Below are 20,000 nucleotides of genomic sequence, written 5' to 3' on the forward strand. Positions count from 1 at the left end.
CAGTGGCGATTGCTTGAATGAAGATAATACTGTGATACACTGTGATACACTGTGATACACTGTGATACATAAAAAGCAAAGGGACCTTTCCTTAAACGTCTGAAATGTTGCTTTATCCAGCCATCCAGGGCGTCATGTGTGGGTACTGATGTGAAGTGCAATTGTCAGCATATGTTCCCAGAATTTAGAATCACACTGCTTTGGGATATAAAGTGTGACAAACACTGTATAGTTTGAGGTCTTTTTATTACCTTCTGATGCTTGAGTTTAGATCCTTTATGCTAGCTTACTATCATCTATCAGAAACATAAATCTTTTTCTCCATGGAAAGAGTAAGTGAAAACTAAATAGTTAATTCTTTAAACATCGAGTAGAATAGAGTACTCAACTCAAATCACTGAGGTGACAAAGTGAAACATTGAATCTGACTTCTAGTGCCATCCTTTAGCTATCAGCATCAAAATGTTTAGGCTTGAAAAAATCATGTCTAGCATTAAATGTCTGTATAACGAAATACGACTTTGAAATAATAATATAGTTAAGTCCCATAATAACTTGCCATTAGATATTAATTAGATCTGTTTTGAAATACTTAGTGCAACTTAGGAAGTTTACATTACACATAACTGCAACCACATTAGCGGATAATATTTTACGTTAATGTTATTTGTAAGCAGGGGAGCTGGAACACTGATTACAACTTTTCCTCTTCCCCTTTGTAGCTGTCTGGGTGATGAATGATAGAGGGGTACCAGCCTCATTTACAAATAGAATGAATGGAAAATATAGTTGCAGATTCAGGTGATCAGGAATATGCATCCTGAGCATACCTCTCAACTTCTTAGTACAGGAAATCTGGGCAAAGCCTAAATTAATTGGGGGACAAAGGCCCAAAAATAAGGCCAGATTTTAAATATTGCTCTTATAAACCTAGAAAGTTGCTAGAATAACAGGATTAGCATTAGTGTGCATTTAATGAAAGATATGAAGTCTGAAACTCAAAGGTGTTTATAGGTCATTATATAGTGACTTTAATACTCAGTGACTTGCCAGGAATTACAAATTTTATGAGGAACAGATCGAAAATATGAGACAAAAATCTGGACATTCTGCAAAAATCTGTACAGTTAAGAGGTATGATCCTGAGGCATGAGTATTTCATCTTAATAGTCATGCAGTTTGGATGATAATCTCATTCTAAAAAGAATTTACTCAAGGGGGATAGTATAGCACACATACACATGCACATGGGGTCACCCCCACTCCCCCACACATACACACACCCATACACACCGCTCCTTTTTGGCATTTATGTCTCTGAACACAAGGCCAATGTCATTGGCCTCTGGCTAACTAAATTTGCAGATGACTACAAATTAGGAGCTATCATTGAATCTCACACCAACTCAAAAGTTTTCCAGGAAGGGCTGATACAGACAAATAACTGGTGTCAGAGCCATGGACTAAAACTAAAAGACAAGAAATGCATAACAATATCCTTTGGGAAGTCATCTATGCCTGGTAACTATCCTATTGATAACACACCCCTAAGAGTTGACCCAGCAGTCAGGGACTTGGGGACACACATAGACAGTAATCTAGCCATTGACCACCACAAGTTTACTGTAGTGAGGAACTCATTATATGTTGTACAACCTATAAGCAAAGGTATGGCATCTCGGTCCAAGGAAGTCATTGTTTCACTGGCATTCTTCTGACCTATCAGGGAGTACAATACCCCTTTGTTATGTACCTAACCAGGCATATCCAACAAGTGGAATGTCTACAAAGGTTCCTCATTAAAAGAATACAGGGGATAAGTAACATGTCCTATGCCGACTGCCTCAAGGCCCTATCCCTGAATTCTGTCTCCTACAATCTGTTGAGGGGAGATCAATGCCTGGCATACAATGGCATTGTCAGAACCCACTCTGATGGACCTCCTGCATATCCCTAAAACAAACAGCACCAGAATTACCCATTCTAAGCACTTAAACCTTGCCTGTGATATAAATAGGACTTGCTGGATAGACAAGTATGTAACCCAGAGACTACCCCGTCTCTCGAACAGGCTCCCCATCCATATGAAGCAGAGTTCCTCCCTAACAAAATTCAAGTGTAACTTGGACAATTGGATGGAGAACAGGAAATCCATCCTTTGTTTGGCACCTATGCCTCTAATGGGCACAGGCAGTCTGTAAATGGTTCATCTCCCAGGTCCCTGCTTGTAAATGGTTCATCTCCCAAGTCCCTGCTTACACTCATCAAGGGTACCAGAACTTGTCAGAGATTATGGATGCATGGTTAGTCTTAAAAAGGTCCTTGTGGTCATTAGCCTAGTAAACACCTATGTACCTAGGAAAATGTATGGAGGCAGAGAGATAAACACACACACACACACACACACACACACACACACACACACACACACACACACACACACACACACACACATACACACTCGCATATCCATTCACATGTACATACATTTGCATACACTCAGACACACATGCACAATCATATAAGCCCTCACACATACACACACAGTGACATGCATGCATACACATATGCACATATGCACACATGCATGCATACACACTCACACATACTCTGCCACACAACTACATATACACATTTACTCATGCATAATACAAAGAAAGCACAGCAGGATGCTTTATGTAACTGGTAAAGGGCTGATATTTCTATAGGACAGCAAATAATGCAGTAATGTCCAACAGGCATACACAACAGGCACTAATACTCTGCATTATCTGCCCCTGTCATAAATGTAACATCTCCAACTGTTAGGCATACCTTTTAAATGTATTCTTACCAAACTCTGCAGTCTCCTTCTAGTGCCATCCACAATCTAACCTTTCAGGAAACAAACTCTGCCATACTGTGCCTATTCTCTAGCATCATCTGCCGATATGCCCTATGGACCATGTGTACTGTGTGTCACTCAGTAACAGGTGAAACATGTATACTGTGTGGCACTCAGTGCCCTATGGACCATGTGTACTGTGTGTCACTCAGTAACAGGTGAAACATGTATAATGTATGACACTCAGTGCCCTATGGACCATGTGTACTGTGTGTCACTCAGTGCCCAATGGACCATGTGTACTGTGTGGCACTCAGGACCCAATAGCACTGAGCAATACAGTCATTTACTAAGTATGTCAACTCATTTTATTCCAGCCACCAATATCCGTATTTGTATAAATCCCTATAACATCATAACTTATTTTTTATGTTATGTTTTAAAATGACTGGAGAAATGGAGTTATACAAGAAAGGACACACAAATACTTGATCCCTGGTACAGTCTTGCTGTTGATTGATTAACCTTCAGCCAATAGATAATATCAGAGTCATGAGAATAATCATCTGCACTGTGCATTGTATCAAAGTGGGGTGCATAATGCTCTGTACTGTGTACTGTATCAAAGTGGGGTGCATAATGCTCTGTACTGTGTACTGTATCAAGGTGGGGTGAATAATGCTGTGTACTAGGTACTGCATCAAAGTGGGGTGAATAATGCTGTGTACTGTGTACTGTATCAAAGTGGGGTGAATAATGCTGTGTACTAGGTACTGCATCAAAGTGGGGTGAATAATGCTGTGTACTGTGTACTGTATCAAAGTGAGGTGAATAATGCTGTGTACTATGTACTGTATCAAAGTGGGGTGAATAATGCTGTGTACTAGGTACTGTATCAAAGTGGGATGAATAATGCCCTGTACCTGTGTACTGTATCAAAGTGGGGTGAATAATGCTGTGTACAAGGTACGGTATCAAAGTGGGGTGAATAATGCTGTGTACTAGGTAGTGTATCAAAGTGGGGTGAATAATATTGTGTACTAGGTACTCTATCAAAGTGGGGTAAATAATGCTGTGTACTAGGTACTGTATCAAAGTGGGGTGAATAATGCTGTGTACTAGGTACTGTATCAAAGTGGGGTGAATAATGCTGTGTATTAGGTACTGTATCAAAGTGGGTGAATAATGCTGTGTACTAGGTACTGTATCAAAGTGGATGAATAATGCTCTGTACTAGGTACTGTATCAAAGTGGGTGAATAATGCTGTGTACTAGGTACTGTATCAAAGTGGATGAATAATGCTCTGTACTAGGTACTGTATCAAAGTGGGATGCATGATGCTCTATACTTTGTACTGTATTAAAGTGGGGTGCGTAATGTCCTGTACTATGTACTCTATCAAAGTGGGATGTATAGTGTTCTGTGCTGTGTACTGTATTAAAGTGGGGTAAACAATACGCTGTACTATGCACTGTATAACAATGGGTAGAATAACGCTCTGACTTGTGCAATTTACTATTGGTTAATTTGGGGTTTGCACATTATTACTTACTTCTCAGCCATTTTTTTTATTCGGTTGTCATTTCAAAATCATGCAAAGGACACCAAACTTAACTTTTTGGTGTAAAGAGAATAAGTACATGAGCTGTTTTATGCTTTATGCTTTTATACTTACTGAATATCATTAAATTAGAACACGTATGGGCTGCAAACTGTAGTCTGTGTCATATATGTACCATAAGATGCACAGTCAAAGCAAAACTCGCACATGATTTGAGTAAACAGAATTATGTAGGTGTGTTAAAAGTAGGAGCTGGCACCTTTTATTTATTTATGAGCTTTAAAACATATCCAGTTTATGTCTGTTTCTGCTTATTAAATGCCACAGTATTTTCTTTCTGATTTTATAAATTAGTACTTGAGTTTTTTACATTTCAGGAAACAGTTTGTAAAACAGACACATTTTATCTCATGCACTCTCTCAGAATAAAATGTCTGTCATCATTCTTAAGGAAAATAAACTTCAACATCTCACTTGCAACTTTAATGTTGTGAAGCTATAATCAGATCTCTCCCTACCATGCACAGATTTAGAGATGCATTACAAAATTTAGAACCTCAATGAGAATTACTAGTGCAAACAAGTGTGAGGTATACCTTTGTAGACGTGACACACGTAGCTCACTGTCATCGCTCCCTCTGAATCCTTTGGCAAATGGATTGTTTTCGATTTTCAGTTGTGTAATCTGCATTTTAGGGGCAGAAAAACATATGTTGGCATAGCAGGATAAACAACAATTATATAAAAAGTGGACATAAAAATAACATTTACTAGGTGCTAAATATAACTTCTACAGAATAATGTGCTCACCTAATGCAAAGTTTAACTCCTGGCTGTCTGGTGTTTCATTATTTAATCACAAGCCATGTCTTAATAAAACACAATGGTCTTTGAGGGGTTCCCACTTTTAAATCTTATATGATACAAAAAGTAAATTAATTAGACAATTGGACCTTTTAATGCCTAGTGGCAGTGTTTGAAAGGCAGTATCTAAAATATGGGCGGAGTTATATGGATTTATTAATAGATTGCTAGTTGGAAAATGGTAAACTGCTAATGCTGTCCTCTTACTGATTGAAGTTCATAAATATTAGGGTTGAATATGGGAGTAATTGGTGTTAACAAAAAAAGAGATTCCTTGATAAACAATTATTTAAAACGAGCTTTACATGCTCATTTTTATGTGTAGGTATGTTATATTTCCATTTTTAAATTTAAGTATTCTGTTCTTAGCAGCCCTACACATGTACGTGCATACATACACACACACACACACACACACACACACACACACACACACACACACACACACACACACACACACACACCTGCTGACACAAGCAGATACACACATGCACACATGTACATAAAAACCCCATGCACCCACATGGAGATATACACACATGAATATGTGCATGCATTTGCACTCACACTCACACACACACACACACACACACACACACACACACACACACACACACACACACACACACACACACACACACACACATACGTGCATTTACAAACTCACAGATCCGTGCATGCAAATTCACACTGTTCGACACATGCTCACTCCTCTGCCCATCCTGATGTTATCCTACATGTGAGACCATTTTATACATCCCGCTTAATTTTCAGATAAGTTTTCTTGAAATTGGAGGCAATCAGCCCAGTTCTGCTCTTGTGGTGACCTTAATATATTATCACTATATATAAATTTCATCTTGCAATATCAGAATTTGTCAAGACTCCACGTTTATTCTTCTTTATTCAGCATGTTTTTTACTTCACCTCCTTCCTGTTTTTGATTTTTTTTAAATTGTTAACCAAGGTACAGCACTAATCACTGCTTACTAATTTAAGGCTCAGCACTGGGTAAAACAAAAGCAAACCTTTACAAAAAAAATCTAACATTGCAGTGAGAAGATACAATAAACAGTTGCGAAACCATTACATTACAAACAATACAAGGCAATACAAAGCGATAGTATGGAGAACATTGCAGAGAAGAGATATGATAAACAATAGAGATAGCATTACAATGTAGACAACATATCAAAAGCCAATAACTCAAGCTTAACTAGAAGAAAACATTACATGCATTTACATGAAGAGTTATCAACTAACAGATGCCAAAGAAGGTTAACAATAGGAAGTCTAAGTGCTTAGGTAAGTATCATAGATGTTTTGTTATACTGTTGGTATTTCCCATTCTCTCAGACATTGTTCTGGATGTGACACATGTTATGTTCACTCAGATGGAGGCACAGAAATAAAGAATGTTCCTTCTCTTCTGTGTCATGAAATTAGTACACGCAAACCCTCAGTGTGCATTAGTGCTTTCATCTTGCCACAGGGCCAAGAAACATGTTAATAAAATGTTCTTAGCTCATCAAAGACCTGCTTCAAGATTCATTTTCAGGCAAAAAAATATAAATACATCCAATTGAAAAAAACAAAGCAAGGTATTTGTTCCTTTGTATTGTGTCAGTGCTGTATGTATTGGTAACATTTGGTGTACATCAAAACCAGCACATCTATGTTAGCCTTACTGTGTCACATCTAATACAATGTCCTAGACAGACACATGTCAGGATAACATACAGCATCATACAGGTGTGTAGCTCACAGGTGTGAACAGGTAAATGTTTTTCCTTCAATTTCCCCCTAATGCTTCTTTTGCATTGATGTTTTTCAAATGTTAGCATATTCCAGAGCCCACAGCTCTACCAAGTCATGGTTATTCACTTTAGCGGAGTGTTGGCTATGAATTGTGTTTGGGGAGGTCAATGTGATATGTCTCGGGAACTCTGACATTTTGGTTAAACAGTAGGATCAATGAAACACTGAGGGTCCACAGATTTCCATAAACCATGCAGTTTCTGGGCACAATTTCTAACTTGGTTCCCACAGGAGCATCTAAAGTGGTCACTAGATGAGTCCTGTGTACTGCAGTACAGGTGCCTCACTTCCCCACATGTGCACACTGATGCTGCATAAATATTTCCTGTATGGGCAATGAAAGACTTGTTATGAGTAAACAAAACTCTTTCCTTGTTTATCCAAGATGTTAAGATGGAAGCTAAGTGCAACCAGATTTCCATAAAATTTGATTTAGTTAGCCCAGGCATAATAATTGGTGGTTTCAGACTTACTCTTAATCCTAGAGTTTTCAGTATTAAGTGTTGTCTATGTTTGTGGATCCAGCTTAGTATTAAAAAATATGTACATTGATGATATGAAATAATTTGTTAGATGCATCTGTGCAGTGTTTGCAAACCAATTAAGCAGATGCATTCACTACAGTTCCAGTCACATGCACTTATTTACTACTCAGTGTAATATCACACTGACAAGCACACAAAAAAATGGCAGCGTACTTCAACTTCCCTGTTGCTGAAAAGTACTGTCTGGTTAAATGACTTGCTCAGAGTCACATACAAGTCACATAGAGGTTGAGGGACTCAAACCCTGGACTACAGGATGCAACTCATTAATTTAATCTGAGTGCTAACTGCCAAACTTCCTGCTTGTTCCTGCCAGTTTATGTGCAACTGTCAAACGATGTACATGAAGAGCACTTGGAAACTGTGAAAAGATTATTTCAGTGTTAAGGGCAACTGTTACAAGGAAATATCTGCCAGGACAGATGTAGAGTGATAACAGACTGCAGCTTGGCTCAGAACAGCTGAAACTATTCACAAAATAAATTAGTATTAAGAACTGCACATCTGTCCTCTGCCATTGAGCCACAACTGGGTTACCAGAGATATTGTTAATTTCTTCAATGAAGCTGTTAAAGCAGTAAGTACAAGTAATAAAAAGCACTGTATGGCAAAAGAATTACAATTTCTCTTTCGCATATTAAATGTGATTCATGTACTAAGTAATAGAACACTAGCTACGCTGGTATATTTGGACCTGCTGAAGCCTGATTTCAGATATTATGTAAAGTACTTCAGCCATGTGAAAAGTTAACCAGAAGCTTTACTGGTGGGCAGCATATGCTGCCATATAACTATAGAAGTAATAAATGGCTGCCACTTCCTGCCTTTGGAATTGGAGCACTTGATGTATGTTGCTATGTGAGAGATGACACACACAGATGACAAAGACTAGACTCAAAGTGCCTAGCTTCTAGAAGGCATGGAGTCCACTGAAAGATCACTGGATTTTTGATACAGAAATGGATGATCAGTGTTATACAGTAAGAACAATAGTTGATCAGTGCTATAGCCTCAGAAAGGTGGATAACCTGTACTCTACCCCAGAAAGGATGGATGACTAATACTGTGCCCAGAGTAGTATGGATGACCAGTATTGTACCCCAAGAAGGATGGCTAGCTAATGCTAACCCCAGATAAGGATAATGACCAGCACAGTATCCCAAGAAGGACAGTTAAACAATGTCATACTCCAGGAAAGATGGATGGCTAAACCTGTATACCCCAAGAGTGACAGTTGACCAGGGTTGGACCTAAAGAAGAACAGTTTCCAAAAAAAGGATGTGTGGTACCTCATAGGTAGAAATCATTATTGCAGGTACTACTGAACCCTAAACACAGGACTTTTTTAAGAAGGTGGATTCACTTGATAAAATTATTGAGACTATAGTCCTTGACCTAAAGGAGTTAGAGAGAAGATATCCTTAGTGCTAATGGAGCCCCCCAAGACATAACCTGTGAGGGAAAGTGGTAGAAGCAAAATTCTCAAATGTGCCTGTTTTGGAGTCACGTACCTGTTTTCAGGCTTGATTCAACCTGTCACATAATGTTCTTATTTTTGGAAATATATTCCTATTTTCAGGCTGGATTTATTCCGTCACACAGTTTTCTGAATCCCCCTCATCACCCACAATTTTGCAACTGTTTAGTAAAAATAAACCAGACTAAATGGCCAACATGCTGGTGGTACCAATTTGTAAGGAAAGAGGACCCACATTTTAGATCTCCATTTTTAGGAGCAAACCTAGCATGACCTTGTCAGGTAGATTTTGATATAATTCATTAACATCTACAGATTGTATACGGGGTCCTTCATACCTTTCAGTGCTCCAGATTCAGCTTTTATACGATTACCTGCTGTGCTGCTTCTCACTGACTGCTGACTGCCAAATTCCTCTCAGTCATTGTCTGCGTTTTAGAGCCAACAAAGGATCAGTTTTCTGGAGATAATCACAGTTGAAGGGGACCAAAGGCAGGCTAGATTTTATGTGTTTGTGTTTCACATGTATTCCAAAGTACATCTCATAAGGCTTTTAGTTCAATGAGTCACTGACGGGTCACTATCAGCTGCATCAGGCAGTAGTCACTTTGGTGCAATTCCTAACTAAGAGTAAAGGTATTCGGCAGTAGATGGATGACGGGAAGGAAGGGAGCTCGGTCTGGGTTTGCAAGGGTGAACATACAGAGAAGATACCCTGATTGCTACAGAAGGCAACTCATTCTAAAGGGATCCAATATTTGTCATCATGGAAAGTCATGGTTAACAGGCTACATTGCTTTGCCAAGGATGACTACATGTATCCCTCTAGGCCTTTGAAAACTGGCTAAACTTTATCCTCCCCCGTAGAGCCTTTTTTTAGGCAATACCAAGTTGAGAAACCTACTGACATAGCAAAATCAACTCAACTGAACCCCGAAGTATTATTGCTCAATGTCTGGAGCTGAAACAAAAACATATACTCCCTCCAAGCATGTCAATGCAACATTTGTTCTTCTAACTTTTTAACTTTTAATGTTTTAAGTTAATTAGAGTAGCCTGTCAGCACTGAGGATTAAATGTCTCAGCAGTTAATGAACTGCTTCCTGCAGTTAAATGTATGAAGATTGATTCTGTTCACATCTGCTGTTTGATTTAAGCAAGTCACTTAACCAGACTGTGCCAGTACCATGAACCAATGCCCTACCCTCTCACTTGTTCAAGTGAAAAAAAAAAGCACTTCAGTGTAATTAGTTGATCACTACATTGTGGAGATCTGTCTATTACAGTTGGATTCACCACCACCACCCCCAGCTCTTCCACTGGAGAGCAAATAAAAAAAAAAAAAACACCCATTCCTTCTACTGACACACCAACCAGGTGACCCGATGCACAAAACATCCTCCCCCACCTCAGCCCTCCAGGTCCCATTTCTGTGCCATGCCCATCCTCCTGCATAGTTTATGAAAATAAATAAATAAGTAATTTCTTCTTTTAAACTGTAGCAGCCTGCTTGTTACAAATGTAGCAAACAGTTGCTACATTTATACTCTGCCTGCACTGAGCACTACGGCACCCATGTTTTAGTTAACAAAAACTGTTCTTTATTAAACTATAGCAAACTGCTTGCTACAAATGCAGCAAATAGTTGCTACAGTTTATACCCTGCCTGCACTGAGCAGTGTAACACTCAAGTTTTAATTAAAAGAAAAGATTTTCTTTTTTTTTACTTTTAAACTATAGCAAACTGCTTGGTAGAATGCAGCAAGCAGTTGCTACAGCCTGTATCACACTTGGAGTGCAACAACGCTCAAGTTTGACTGCAAATGCAAGATTGGCTTTTAAAAGCTGGTATTGCATTAAAATGAGATCTGGATCAGCTGTTTGCACCCCTCCCAACACTTTGTGTCCAGGGCAGTTGCCCATCTCTCCCCACCTTAGCTACGCTACTGGGTTTACCCAGTTAACAAGTAGATAAAAATAATATTTAAATGTTTCTCTTTTTGGAGTCTCTCACCTTTAAACATGTTTGGCTTTGTCCATTAGTCTTCAGCAAAGAAACTGAGAGGTATTTTGGCCTGCTCCTTATAGAATGTATGAATTTCTGAAACTGTTGTGGATTGCAGTCATTAAATAATGACAGGCATGTGAGACTTAGACTACACATCTTTCAGAAAATGCTTGCAAATGGAAAGCTTTTTATTCTGAGTATATAAGAACAATATTTAAAATCTGTTCTTGGTTTGGGTTTTTTGTCTGTGATTCTTGAGATGTACTATATACACAGTCATACAAGTGAATATATGATCACGTGTGTGTAATTCTTCATTGCAAAGTTTCAATAATGTTATGATGAACAGGAAGTATAAATGGCAGAGAAAAAGGCAATGTATTTTGTGCACGAAATGAAAAAGTTAATTGGTGATATTGTGGTCAGATGACAACACATGCTTAGAATATTGCTATAAGTGGATCTATGTATCGTATAAAACTAAAGTCAGTACGATAATTTGTTTTTTTTTCCCCTGGGGAAGAGTGGTATCATATAAAAATGTCCCAAATGGGCAGGAAAATGATAGGCTTTTTGTCGTTTAGTTAGAAATGCCTAGAGCTCTCTGTTCAATTCTAGGCTGAGGTGTTTTCTTTGTTTTTATTTATTCAACTGCAATATGAATATGTGCTTAATGAAAGTTCCACAACCATGCCTTAGATGAATAAAATATACAAACATTATACTAAATCAGCTGACTAAACTATAGTTATAACATGTATAGCAAACTAAGCAAACTGGCATGTGTATTGTTTTACAATGTAAAATACATTTTTCTGGTGCAGCTATATAGGTATGCATTTGTTAACACCTCAAAGAAACTAATTTTATAGGTTGCCCCTGCCAAAAGGATAAATTTACACATTCCCCAACCTTATTGTCATGAATATAAATTTTGAAAGTTGAACGGTTAAGAGGTATGATGTGTTTGAAAACATGTGCATATTTTTGCATCACTTTTAAAAATTTGTTTCTGAGTAACATTCCAAAATTGTTATGGAAGTGGGAAGAATAATGTGCTATTCAGTATTCAGATTTTATGCTAATTTATTTATTTACTTATTTACTGACATTTGATTAACAGTAAAGTCTGACTGGGTAGGAGCCCATTTTTAACGGAGGCCCAGGAGAAAAGCTCCAAAGTTTTACAATACATTTTAAAAACAATAATTTTATAGTCTTTAAAAATAATAGAAAAAAATAACCACAGTTTAAATAATTATACCAAATTAGACATAATATGAAGACATTGGTTAAGAATAGATACAAGTTATATGACAATGATTTAATAGTTAGAGAAATTTTCACCAGTTTATAGAGAAATTAAGGGTAAGTTAGTATAAGACAAAACAAAGTGAGAGAAAAGCAGGCTTATGGTATATTTAGAGAGAAAGCCAGGAGAGAGAAACTGATAAAGTAAGGAGTGAGTGAAGAAGGGAGAGTAAGGAGATGTAAGGTATAAATATGTATTTGTTGACATTTTAAGGGATATAGTTTATCCTGGTGTTGAGCAAGAATAGAGACAGCTTTTGGCTAGGAAGTCTTTCAAGATGGTTTTGAAGGATGGGAGGGAGTGTTTTCACATGATAGATTGAGATAAGGAGTTCCAGGCCTTAGCAACATGGTACGAGTACAGACAATGCCTGCAGATTTGACAGGTTTGTGTACAGATAGGAGTTTTTGGTCATTGAATCATAATGACTGACTAGGAACATAGTTGTGTAGAATGTTATTTAGTGCTGGACAAGCAGATGGATTTGGGTAATTTTATAGGTGGTAAGAAGCTGTGTATCTTAGTTGATATGGTAGCTCTACCCAATTTAGGCTTTTTAGTGCTTTACAGTGGTGGGTCCTGAAAGGGGTATTTGCTGCAAATTTTTAATTTCAAGCTTTAATTTTTTTAATGCTTGAAGGTTAGTAAGGATGGGAGCACTATAAAAAAGTGCGGGGAGGAGATAAGTAGTGGCAAGTGTAGATTTAGTAGTGTCGGTAGTGTCGGTGAGAAAGTTTTGGGCTCTGTTTGCTATAAGAAGTTACTTCAATGGTTGTATTATCGAGAGTGAGGACTTTAAATGTTGTTTCTTCATGAAAGAGGGATTTTGGGGGGAAAAGGAGCAGGTTTTTTTTGTTAGGGTTGAGAATGAGTTGTGAGTTGCAAAGTCAGGTTTCAGTTGCTGTTATAGCTTTCTGAGTACATTTTTTGAGGTGTGCCACATTATCATATGTGCAAATGAGTGTGGAGTCATCTGCATACAGTATTAGGGAGGCCTGTTGTGTGGGTGTGTGGAGGGTGTTGTTGAGAATGTTAAAGAGGAGGGGACCAAGGATAGAGCCTTGTGGTACACCAATGGTGACAGGGAGGTATGAAGAGAGGGTGGAGTGCCATTTTATTGACTGATACCTATTGGATAGGTAACTTTTGAACCATAGAAATGTGGGCTGCGACATTTGAAGCAGAAGTTTGCTGTGACAAACTATGGCAAAGGCTTTTGACAAGTCTAGAAATATGGAGGAGACTAGTCTGCCATTATCCCTAGCTTTATTCCATGTATAAATCACAATGTTGGACTATGAAACAGCCAAGTAAAGTAAAATCCAAACAAGAAACACCAAGTCCATTTCACCACAGAGAAGATGTAGCATGAATAGTCCAATAACTAATGAACAATATGGAAAATGTTTATTCCATGTAACAAATGATAAAATAAGTGCTTTTGGACTAAGCCTTCATCAGATCATAGATGTCAAAGGGACTAAACATCATTTAAATTAAAACCATCTTCCAATCACATTCCAAAAAGTAAAAAATAAACCAATCATAGTAATAGCCAATCATATGCTGTGTATGTGAAAATTAACCAATCAGAAACTAAAAATCATTTTGGTTAGGCTAGGATTTGTACAACTTATCTACCTGAATATTCACTATAAAAAATTTTTTAAAACATTTATTAATAAATTTTTGATTACTAATTTGTTGCACAGTTCATCCCTTTGTATAAATAGTTGTTAGACAAGCATACCGTGTAAAATTAATTATGTGTTCAATCAAATGATCGTAAAGTTAGGACATCTTAGTTCATAAATTGCTGAGCTGCATCTAACATTCATATGCCTATAAAATAAATCAGATCATTTGTAAATTCAATACAAAGAATTCTCTAAAATTATGTATTACAGCACTTCCGATATCTTGTTGCATAATAAAACAATATAAAAACATATAAATAAAGGACATAAACATAGTCTAACCAGTTATCTATCTTGAATCAAGAATTCTACCAATCACGGAAAAGAGCTGATAGTGGCCAAAACTTTATCACATTAAATATTAGAAATTTAATCAGTCACAAAACAGATCGAATCTTGATAGTACTAGGTACGCAATCAATTGATTCATCCGTACAGGAATGCAAAAAGCATCCAGTCTGATATATTAGTAATCTGTCACAAACCATAATGATAAGCACCCAAATATATTAGGCTGTAATTAATTAGAACTATGATCTTCTGAAACAGCAGTGTTCCTGAAAAAAAAAATCATTCTTACCAAATATAAACCATTTGGCAACTGTAAATATTATCAACATAAACATTATATGGCTAACATTAATAGCTGTCGACAATGTAGTTATGCAACCAAATATCTCTGTTTTACATTTGGTACTATATCTAACCAATCATAGGCTTATAGTCAATTGCTTTGTCCAAGCAAAAGCATATAAGACAGCCTATCAGATCTTTGAATGAAGGAAACCAACCAACCCGGATAATGGTATATTACAAATAGTACAATAGTACAGTAAAACAGCCAATTTCATAGTCTGATGTTTTAACATATGCGGCGATATCAAATTGCTAAAAAATAAATTAACCATGTTTAGTTATTTAACAAACATAGTAGTGAACATCAACATCTATAATATTACAAATACTAAGGATCACGATCACCTAGAACGCCAATACTCTCAGTAATCATTCCTGACTGAAAAACATATTAAAAATAATAACCATCCAGAGATTATTGACAACATAAATTTACAAAACCAAAATTAATGCCTGCCAATGATATAATTCATTAAAGTCAGGTATCTCCTGGTTATGTTCGATATTCCATTTGGCTAATCATTTAACTTAAAGTAAAAATTCAACCAATCACAAAACAAATAAAACTCAGCATTGATAGGCTTACAATCAAAAATTTCGTCCATTCAAGAATGTAATAGAACAGCCTATCAGATCTGTTTATGGAAAAAACTTGCCAATCCTAAACAAAAGCTGGCAATGATATAGTTCATTAAAAACAGGTATCTCCTGGTTATGCTTGATGTTCCATTTAGCCAATCATTTAACTGTTCTTGCTACATCTTCTCTATAGTGAAATAGCCTTGGTGTTTCTTGTTTGGATCCCTAGCTTTATTGACAGCATCTGTATAGGTTAGAATAGCAGTATTAGTACTATGGGAAGGACAGAAGCCATGTTGTGTGGGGGATAGGAGTTCTTCCTGCAGGAAATAGTTGAGCAATTGTTTTTGATTACATTTTTCAAATATTTTGTAGAGGGGAGATAAGCTTGCTATAGGTCTAATGCTAGTAATGTCTGTTGAATTATCTCCTTTATGCAGAGGGATAATGTGTGACTTTTTCCAGAGAGAAAGGGAACATGGGATTCCTGGACTGACCTATTTATAAGGATTGAGATAGGGTAGGCAATGCTATCAGCTGCTATTTTAAGGTATTCACTTGGAAGGTCATCAGCTGAAGTACAGCATGGTCTGAGTTTGTTTAAGCCTAGTTTTATATAGCATGTGGGCACAGGTTTGAAAGTGATAGTGGATGTGGTGATATGTGACTGATGGACAAGGTTAGGATAAGATATTGGAAAATCCTTTGTAAGAGATGCTACACTAACTATGAAATAAGAGTTGAATTGTATTGCAGTTTCAAGTGATCAATTACTGAGAGAGGGGTGAGGGTTGAATTTATGACTGGGATGCAAGATTTCTTTAATGGCTGTCCAGAATTTTTTAGGGTTGTGTTTACGTCCGAAGATTATTATAGTATAGTTTTTCGTCTTCATTAATTTGCTTTTTAGTAAGACTGCAAAGCATTCTGAAGTTTCAAGGTATTGTGTTTTACATTTTTGCCATTCTTTCCATATTTTTTCCTCTGTTCTGAATTAGAATTCTACTCTTTTTAGGTAGCCAGATTACATTTATTTGTTTTTAGTCTCTTCCTTATAGGAGGTGCAAGGCTATTTAGGATATTCAGGGAAGTTGAATTATATTAATTTACAACATCATCGAAGGAGAAGATTTTTCTGAAGTTCCAGATCATAAATGATAGGTCAGTAATGAACATTTCTGGGTTAAACTTGGAAAGATTGTGGGTTGTTTTACAAACATGCTGTTTAAGTCGATGTGTGAGATGTTTGGTTGTATAAATTAGGAGAAAAGCACTGAGACAGCCAGACATTGTACTTGAGGGGTGTAATTGCTAACGTCTGATACTAGGATCCCAGTCTCATAATGAATTTGATGTCTTGCTATGATGTGTGGGGCTATTAATTAGTTGTGTGAAATCAAATAAGTTCACACTAAATGTAGTGAAGTTAGAGTTTATGTCCAACCAACTGACATTCACATCACCTAGTAGTATTATTTCTTGTGGAATTGTTATGGAAATCTAATGTAGGATATCTTCCAGTATAGCTGCATTGTTGCCAGAAGGGTTATAAAGTACAGTAAAACATATTTGTTTATAATTGCTTAATTTCAGGAAAGTAATAATAAATTCTGCTGAAGTGAATTTTGGTATTGGTTTGTTGTATGGGAAAAGTGGTAGCTGTTGGGAAATATTAAAGCAATACCACCACCTTTCTATTTATATGGTTTCTCCCTTTTTTAGTTTCTCCAAATCTTTTGGGTTTCTAATGTTGTGATGAGAATGGACCCCATTCCTAAGTGAAAGTGCGATTAAAGTTCATGAAATTAGTATTGTTTCACTTTTTGATGTTAGCCAGTAGTGCTCTTTGCAGAACCCCCAATGTGCCCAGTAATGACTCCTGCAATTCATACGGAGTTACTTGTATTGGTAACATATCTAAATATGACTGTAGACTCTTTTTTTATAAGACCCGTTGCTCCTACTACTATTGGAACTGTCTCAGTATCCTTCTTCCCCATTGCTCTTGTTTCTGCCTGCAAATTTTATTATTATTTATTTTTATTTTGCAGTTTGTTTACTGGGATAGTCCATTGGGCCAAGAAGAGCCCGTTTTCAATGGAGTCCCATGGAGAAAAGCTCCATGAACAACAATATAATATGAAGACAATGCATTTACATTTATGTAATACTATTGAAGAATGATGGTACATAACATGATAAACAATCTACGATTGCAGTGAAAATTCAGTTAAAAAAGTAAAAGGTAAAATTACACACACACACACACACACACACACACACACACACACACACACACACACACACACACACACACATGCACACACACATAAATAGGTCAATTAAAATAAGAAAACTCCATTGGTGCATATTCCTGTTAAATTTGTTACAATGTGAATAACACAGGGTTGGCATTACAGTTTTACATGAAATCTTAGCAGAGTTAAAGTACGATGGGGGATAAGAAGTGTTAATTGTTGAGTCTAAGAAGGGTGGGACAATAAGAAAAAAAAAAGAGCAAGAGTAGGAGTAAATGAGAAAAGTGAAGACGGTCGTAGTCGGAGAAGCTCAGTATGATGGAGAGAAGAGGGAAGTAAAGGAGTGTGAGAAATGGGGAAGAAAGAGGTGAGTCGTGGGATGAGAGCAGGAACATTCAAGAGGGTTTTGAGATGGGAATGAAGCAGGGTCTTAAAGGTAGAGTGGTTGTCAGTAGTATGAATAAGAGGTGGCAGGGAGTTCCAGAGGCGAGCTAGGGAAAAGGATAGTAGGTGTTTGCCTGGAGGATGAGCATCCTGATATTTTATGACTTTGTGTCTCTCTGTATGCAGGACAGTCATTATGGATGATACTATAGCCATATAATTAGATGTGCAGATTTTTTGGCTGGATTTATTTGCTTTTCAAAAGCTTCTGTACCTATTTTTCATGTCAGTAAGAACAAATGTGATAAACAAAATAAAAACTACTACTGTATTTATACATATCTGTAACAACTTATCTATCTATCTATCTATCTATCTATCTATCTATCTATCTATCTATCTATCTATCAGTCAATATCTATACTACTAAAAACATATTTAACTGAAGTACTATTGGAGTTACACTTTTTTATTCTTATCTACATACAATCTTTTTGAATGCAACCAAATATGAATATTTTATAGTATTATGTAGTCTGTTTTTGTGAGCTACAGATCTTAAATGGAGACTTCTGCCATGTATTACGAGCTGTATTGCCCATGTGTATTGTATGTTTGGAATGACTGTGAACAGGAATCTGTGACTGGGGTGTCTAGTATTCACAAAGTAAGTAAATACAATTGTGAACTACATTTCTGGGTACTTACTTACTATTTACTGTAATGCTGAGCTTGTAAAATGCAAGTTAAATATTTATTTAGTGTTAGCAATACATTGTTCTGCAAATAGTTGTTCCCTGCTTATGAAGGCATGTTTTGAAAAATAGTTATCCTTGGGGCTGTACTGTTCTATGTAAAAATTCCTTTTTGTAAAGTTATGAAGGACAGTACTTTGTTATCCAAAATATTTTCTGAAAAGTAAGGTGGTGTTGCACTGAAAAATAACACTGGCGTCATTTGCAACATTAGCATGCATATCCATACTTTTAAAATAGGAATATGAGACAAGAACTCAAAGGGGCCAATGATTTTTGAAGAATAACAGCAACCAAACTCTGGATTTTCAGCTACAAAAAAAATAATTATTAAGGGCCTGCCATGTTTGTCTTCAAAATATTTATCTCGTTCTTCAGAAATCAACCACGGTATTTCTTAAACTGGGCTGCACTTGCAAAGATAGTGTTACTGGTAAGTGCATTGAAGTCTACATTTAATAGTACTCAGGTGACCCTCACAGTGTGACCCAAAGGGTTATAATGTTAGACTTTGTAAGAGTACATTTCTTTACTAAGGAAAGGATGACACATCTGAGGCATAACTGTGTATTTGGCAGCACCAAGCACCTGTCTGGACAAGTGATTGCCAGATAACTACCATGTGTGTCACCTTATGTGTAATGTTCAGTATCCCAAGACCTCAAGGAGTCAAATGGAGACCATAAGAAAATGATAGAAGTGAGAGGTACACTCCCTGCTAGTTAGACCCCCAATGTTTACACACAGCCTCTTAGTGAAACATTCGGAAATGGTCCTGTGGCCTGCTGACCATAATTAGAAACAGGCTAGAAGGGAAGTAATTATCCCACAGTACTTTTGTTAGATATTTCAGAACTGATCAAAATAATGTGTGGCTGCATCCACATATGGAAGGTACTAGTTGCAGAAAAAAGACAATGGTGTATCTGAGTGCCATAGCACCAGAATGAGATCAATTCCAGGATTAGTTGTTAGTCTGTGGGAGAAGTAAACTAATTCCATAGGTGGAGCTGGAATTGTATAGAGGGAAATATGTAAAGTAAAATAAGAAAATATGCAAAGTAATTAATGATAACTCAGATCATAACATGCAGACTTACCTTATGATTCTGATATGATGTCACAGAGATGAAAGCCGTTTCTGGAAAAACATGAGTGCAAAAAGCTGTATTCTTAGAACCAAATGCATTGTTTTCATCTGCTTTCACAATATGGAGCCGTGGCTGATACTTATGCATGGAGTTCAGAATAATCTGTGAAGACATAATTATTCTGTTAAAT

At 36.9% G+C, this 20,000-nt stretch overlaps 1 protein-coding gene across 3 annotated transcripts in view; it reads right to left on the reverse strand.

Moving 5' to 3' along the window:
* TBX4 (T-box transcription factor 4) overlaps positions 1 to 20,000 on the reverse strand; it is a 448,562-nt gene that overhangs the window by 46,708 nt on the left and 381,854 nt on the right. For all 3 annotated transcript variants that reach the window (XM_044054540.1, XM_044054542.1, XM_044054541.1), the window contains exons 6-7: positions 19,820 to 19,972; positions 4,983 to 5,071 (exon numbers count right to left, since the gene is read on the reverse strand). In XM_044054540.1, the coding sequence (XP_043910475.1) occupies positions 4,983 to 5,071; positions 19,820 to 19,972 (242 nt within the window). The remainder of the gene's footprint in view (positions 1 to 4,982; positions 5,072 to 19,819; positions 19,973 to 20,000) is intronic.

The sequence above is a fragment of the Protopterus annectens genome, chromosome 13.part0, assembly GCF_019279795.1.
Source record: "Protopterus annectens isolate FY-2018-M chromosome 13.part0, PAN1.0, whole genome shotgun sequence".
NCBI lineage: Eukaryota > Metazoa > Chordata > Ceratodontiformes > Protopteridae > Protopterus > Protopterus annectens.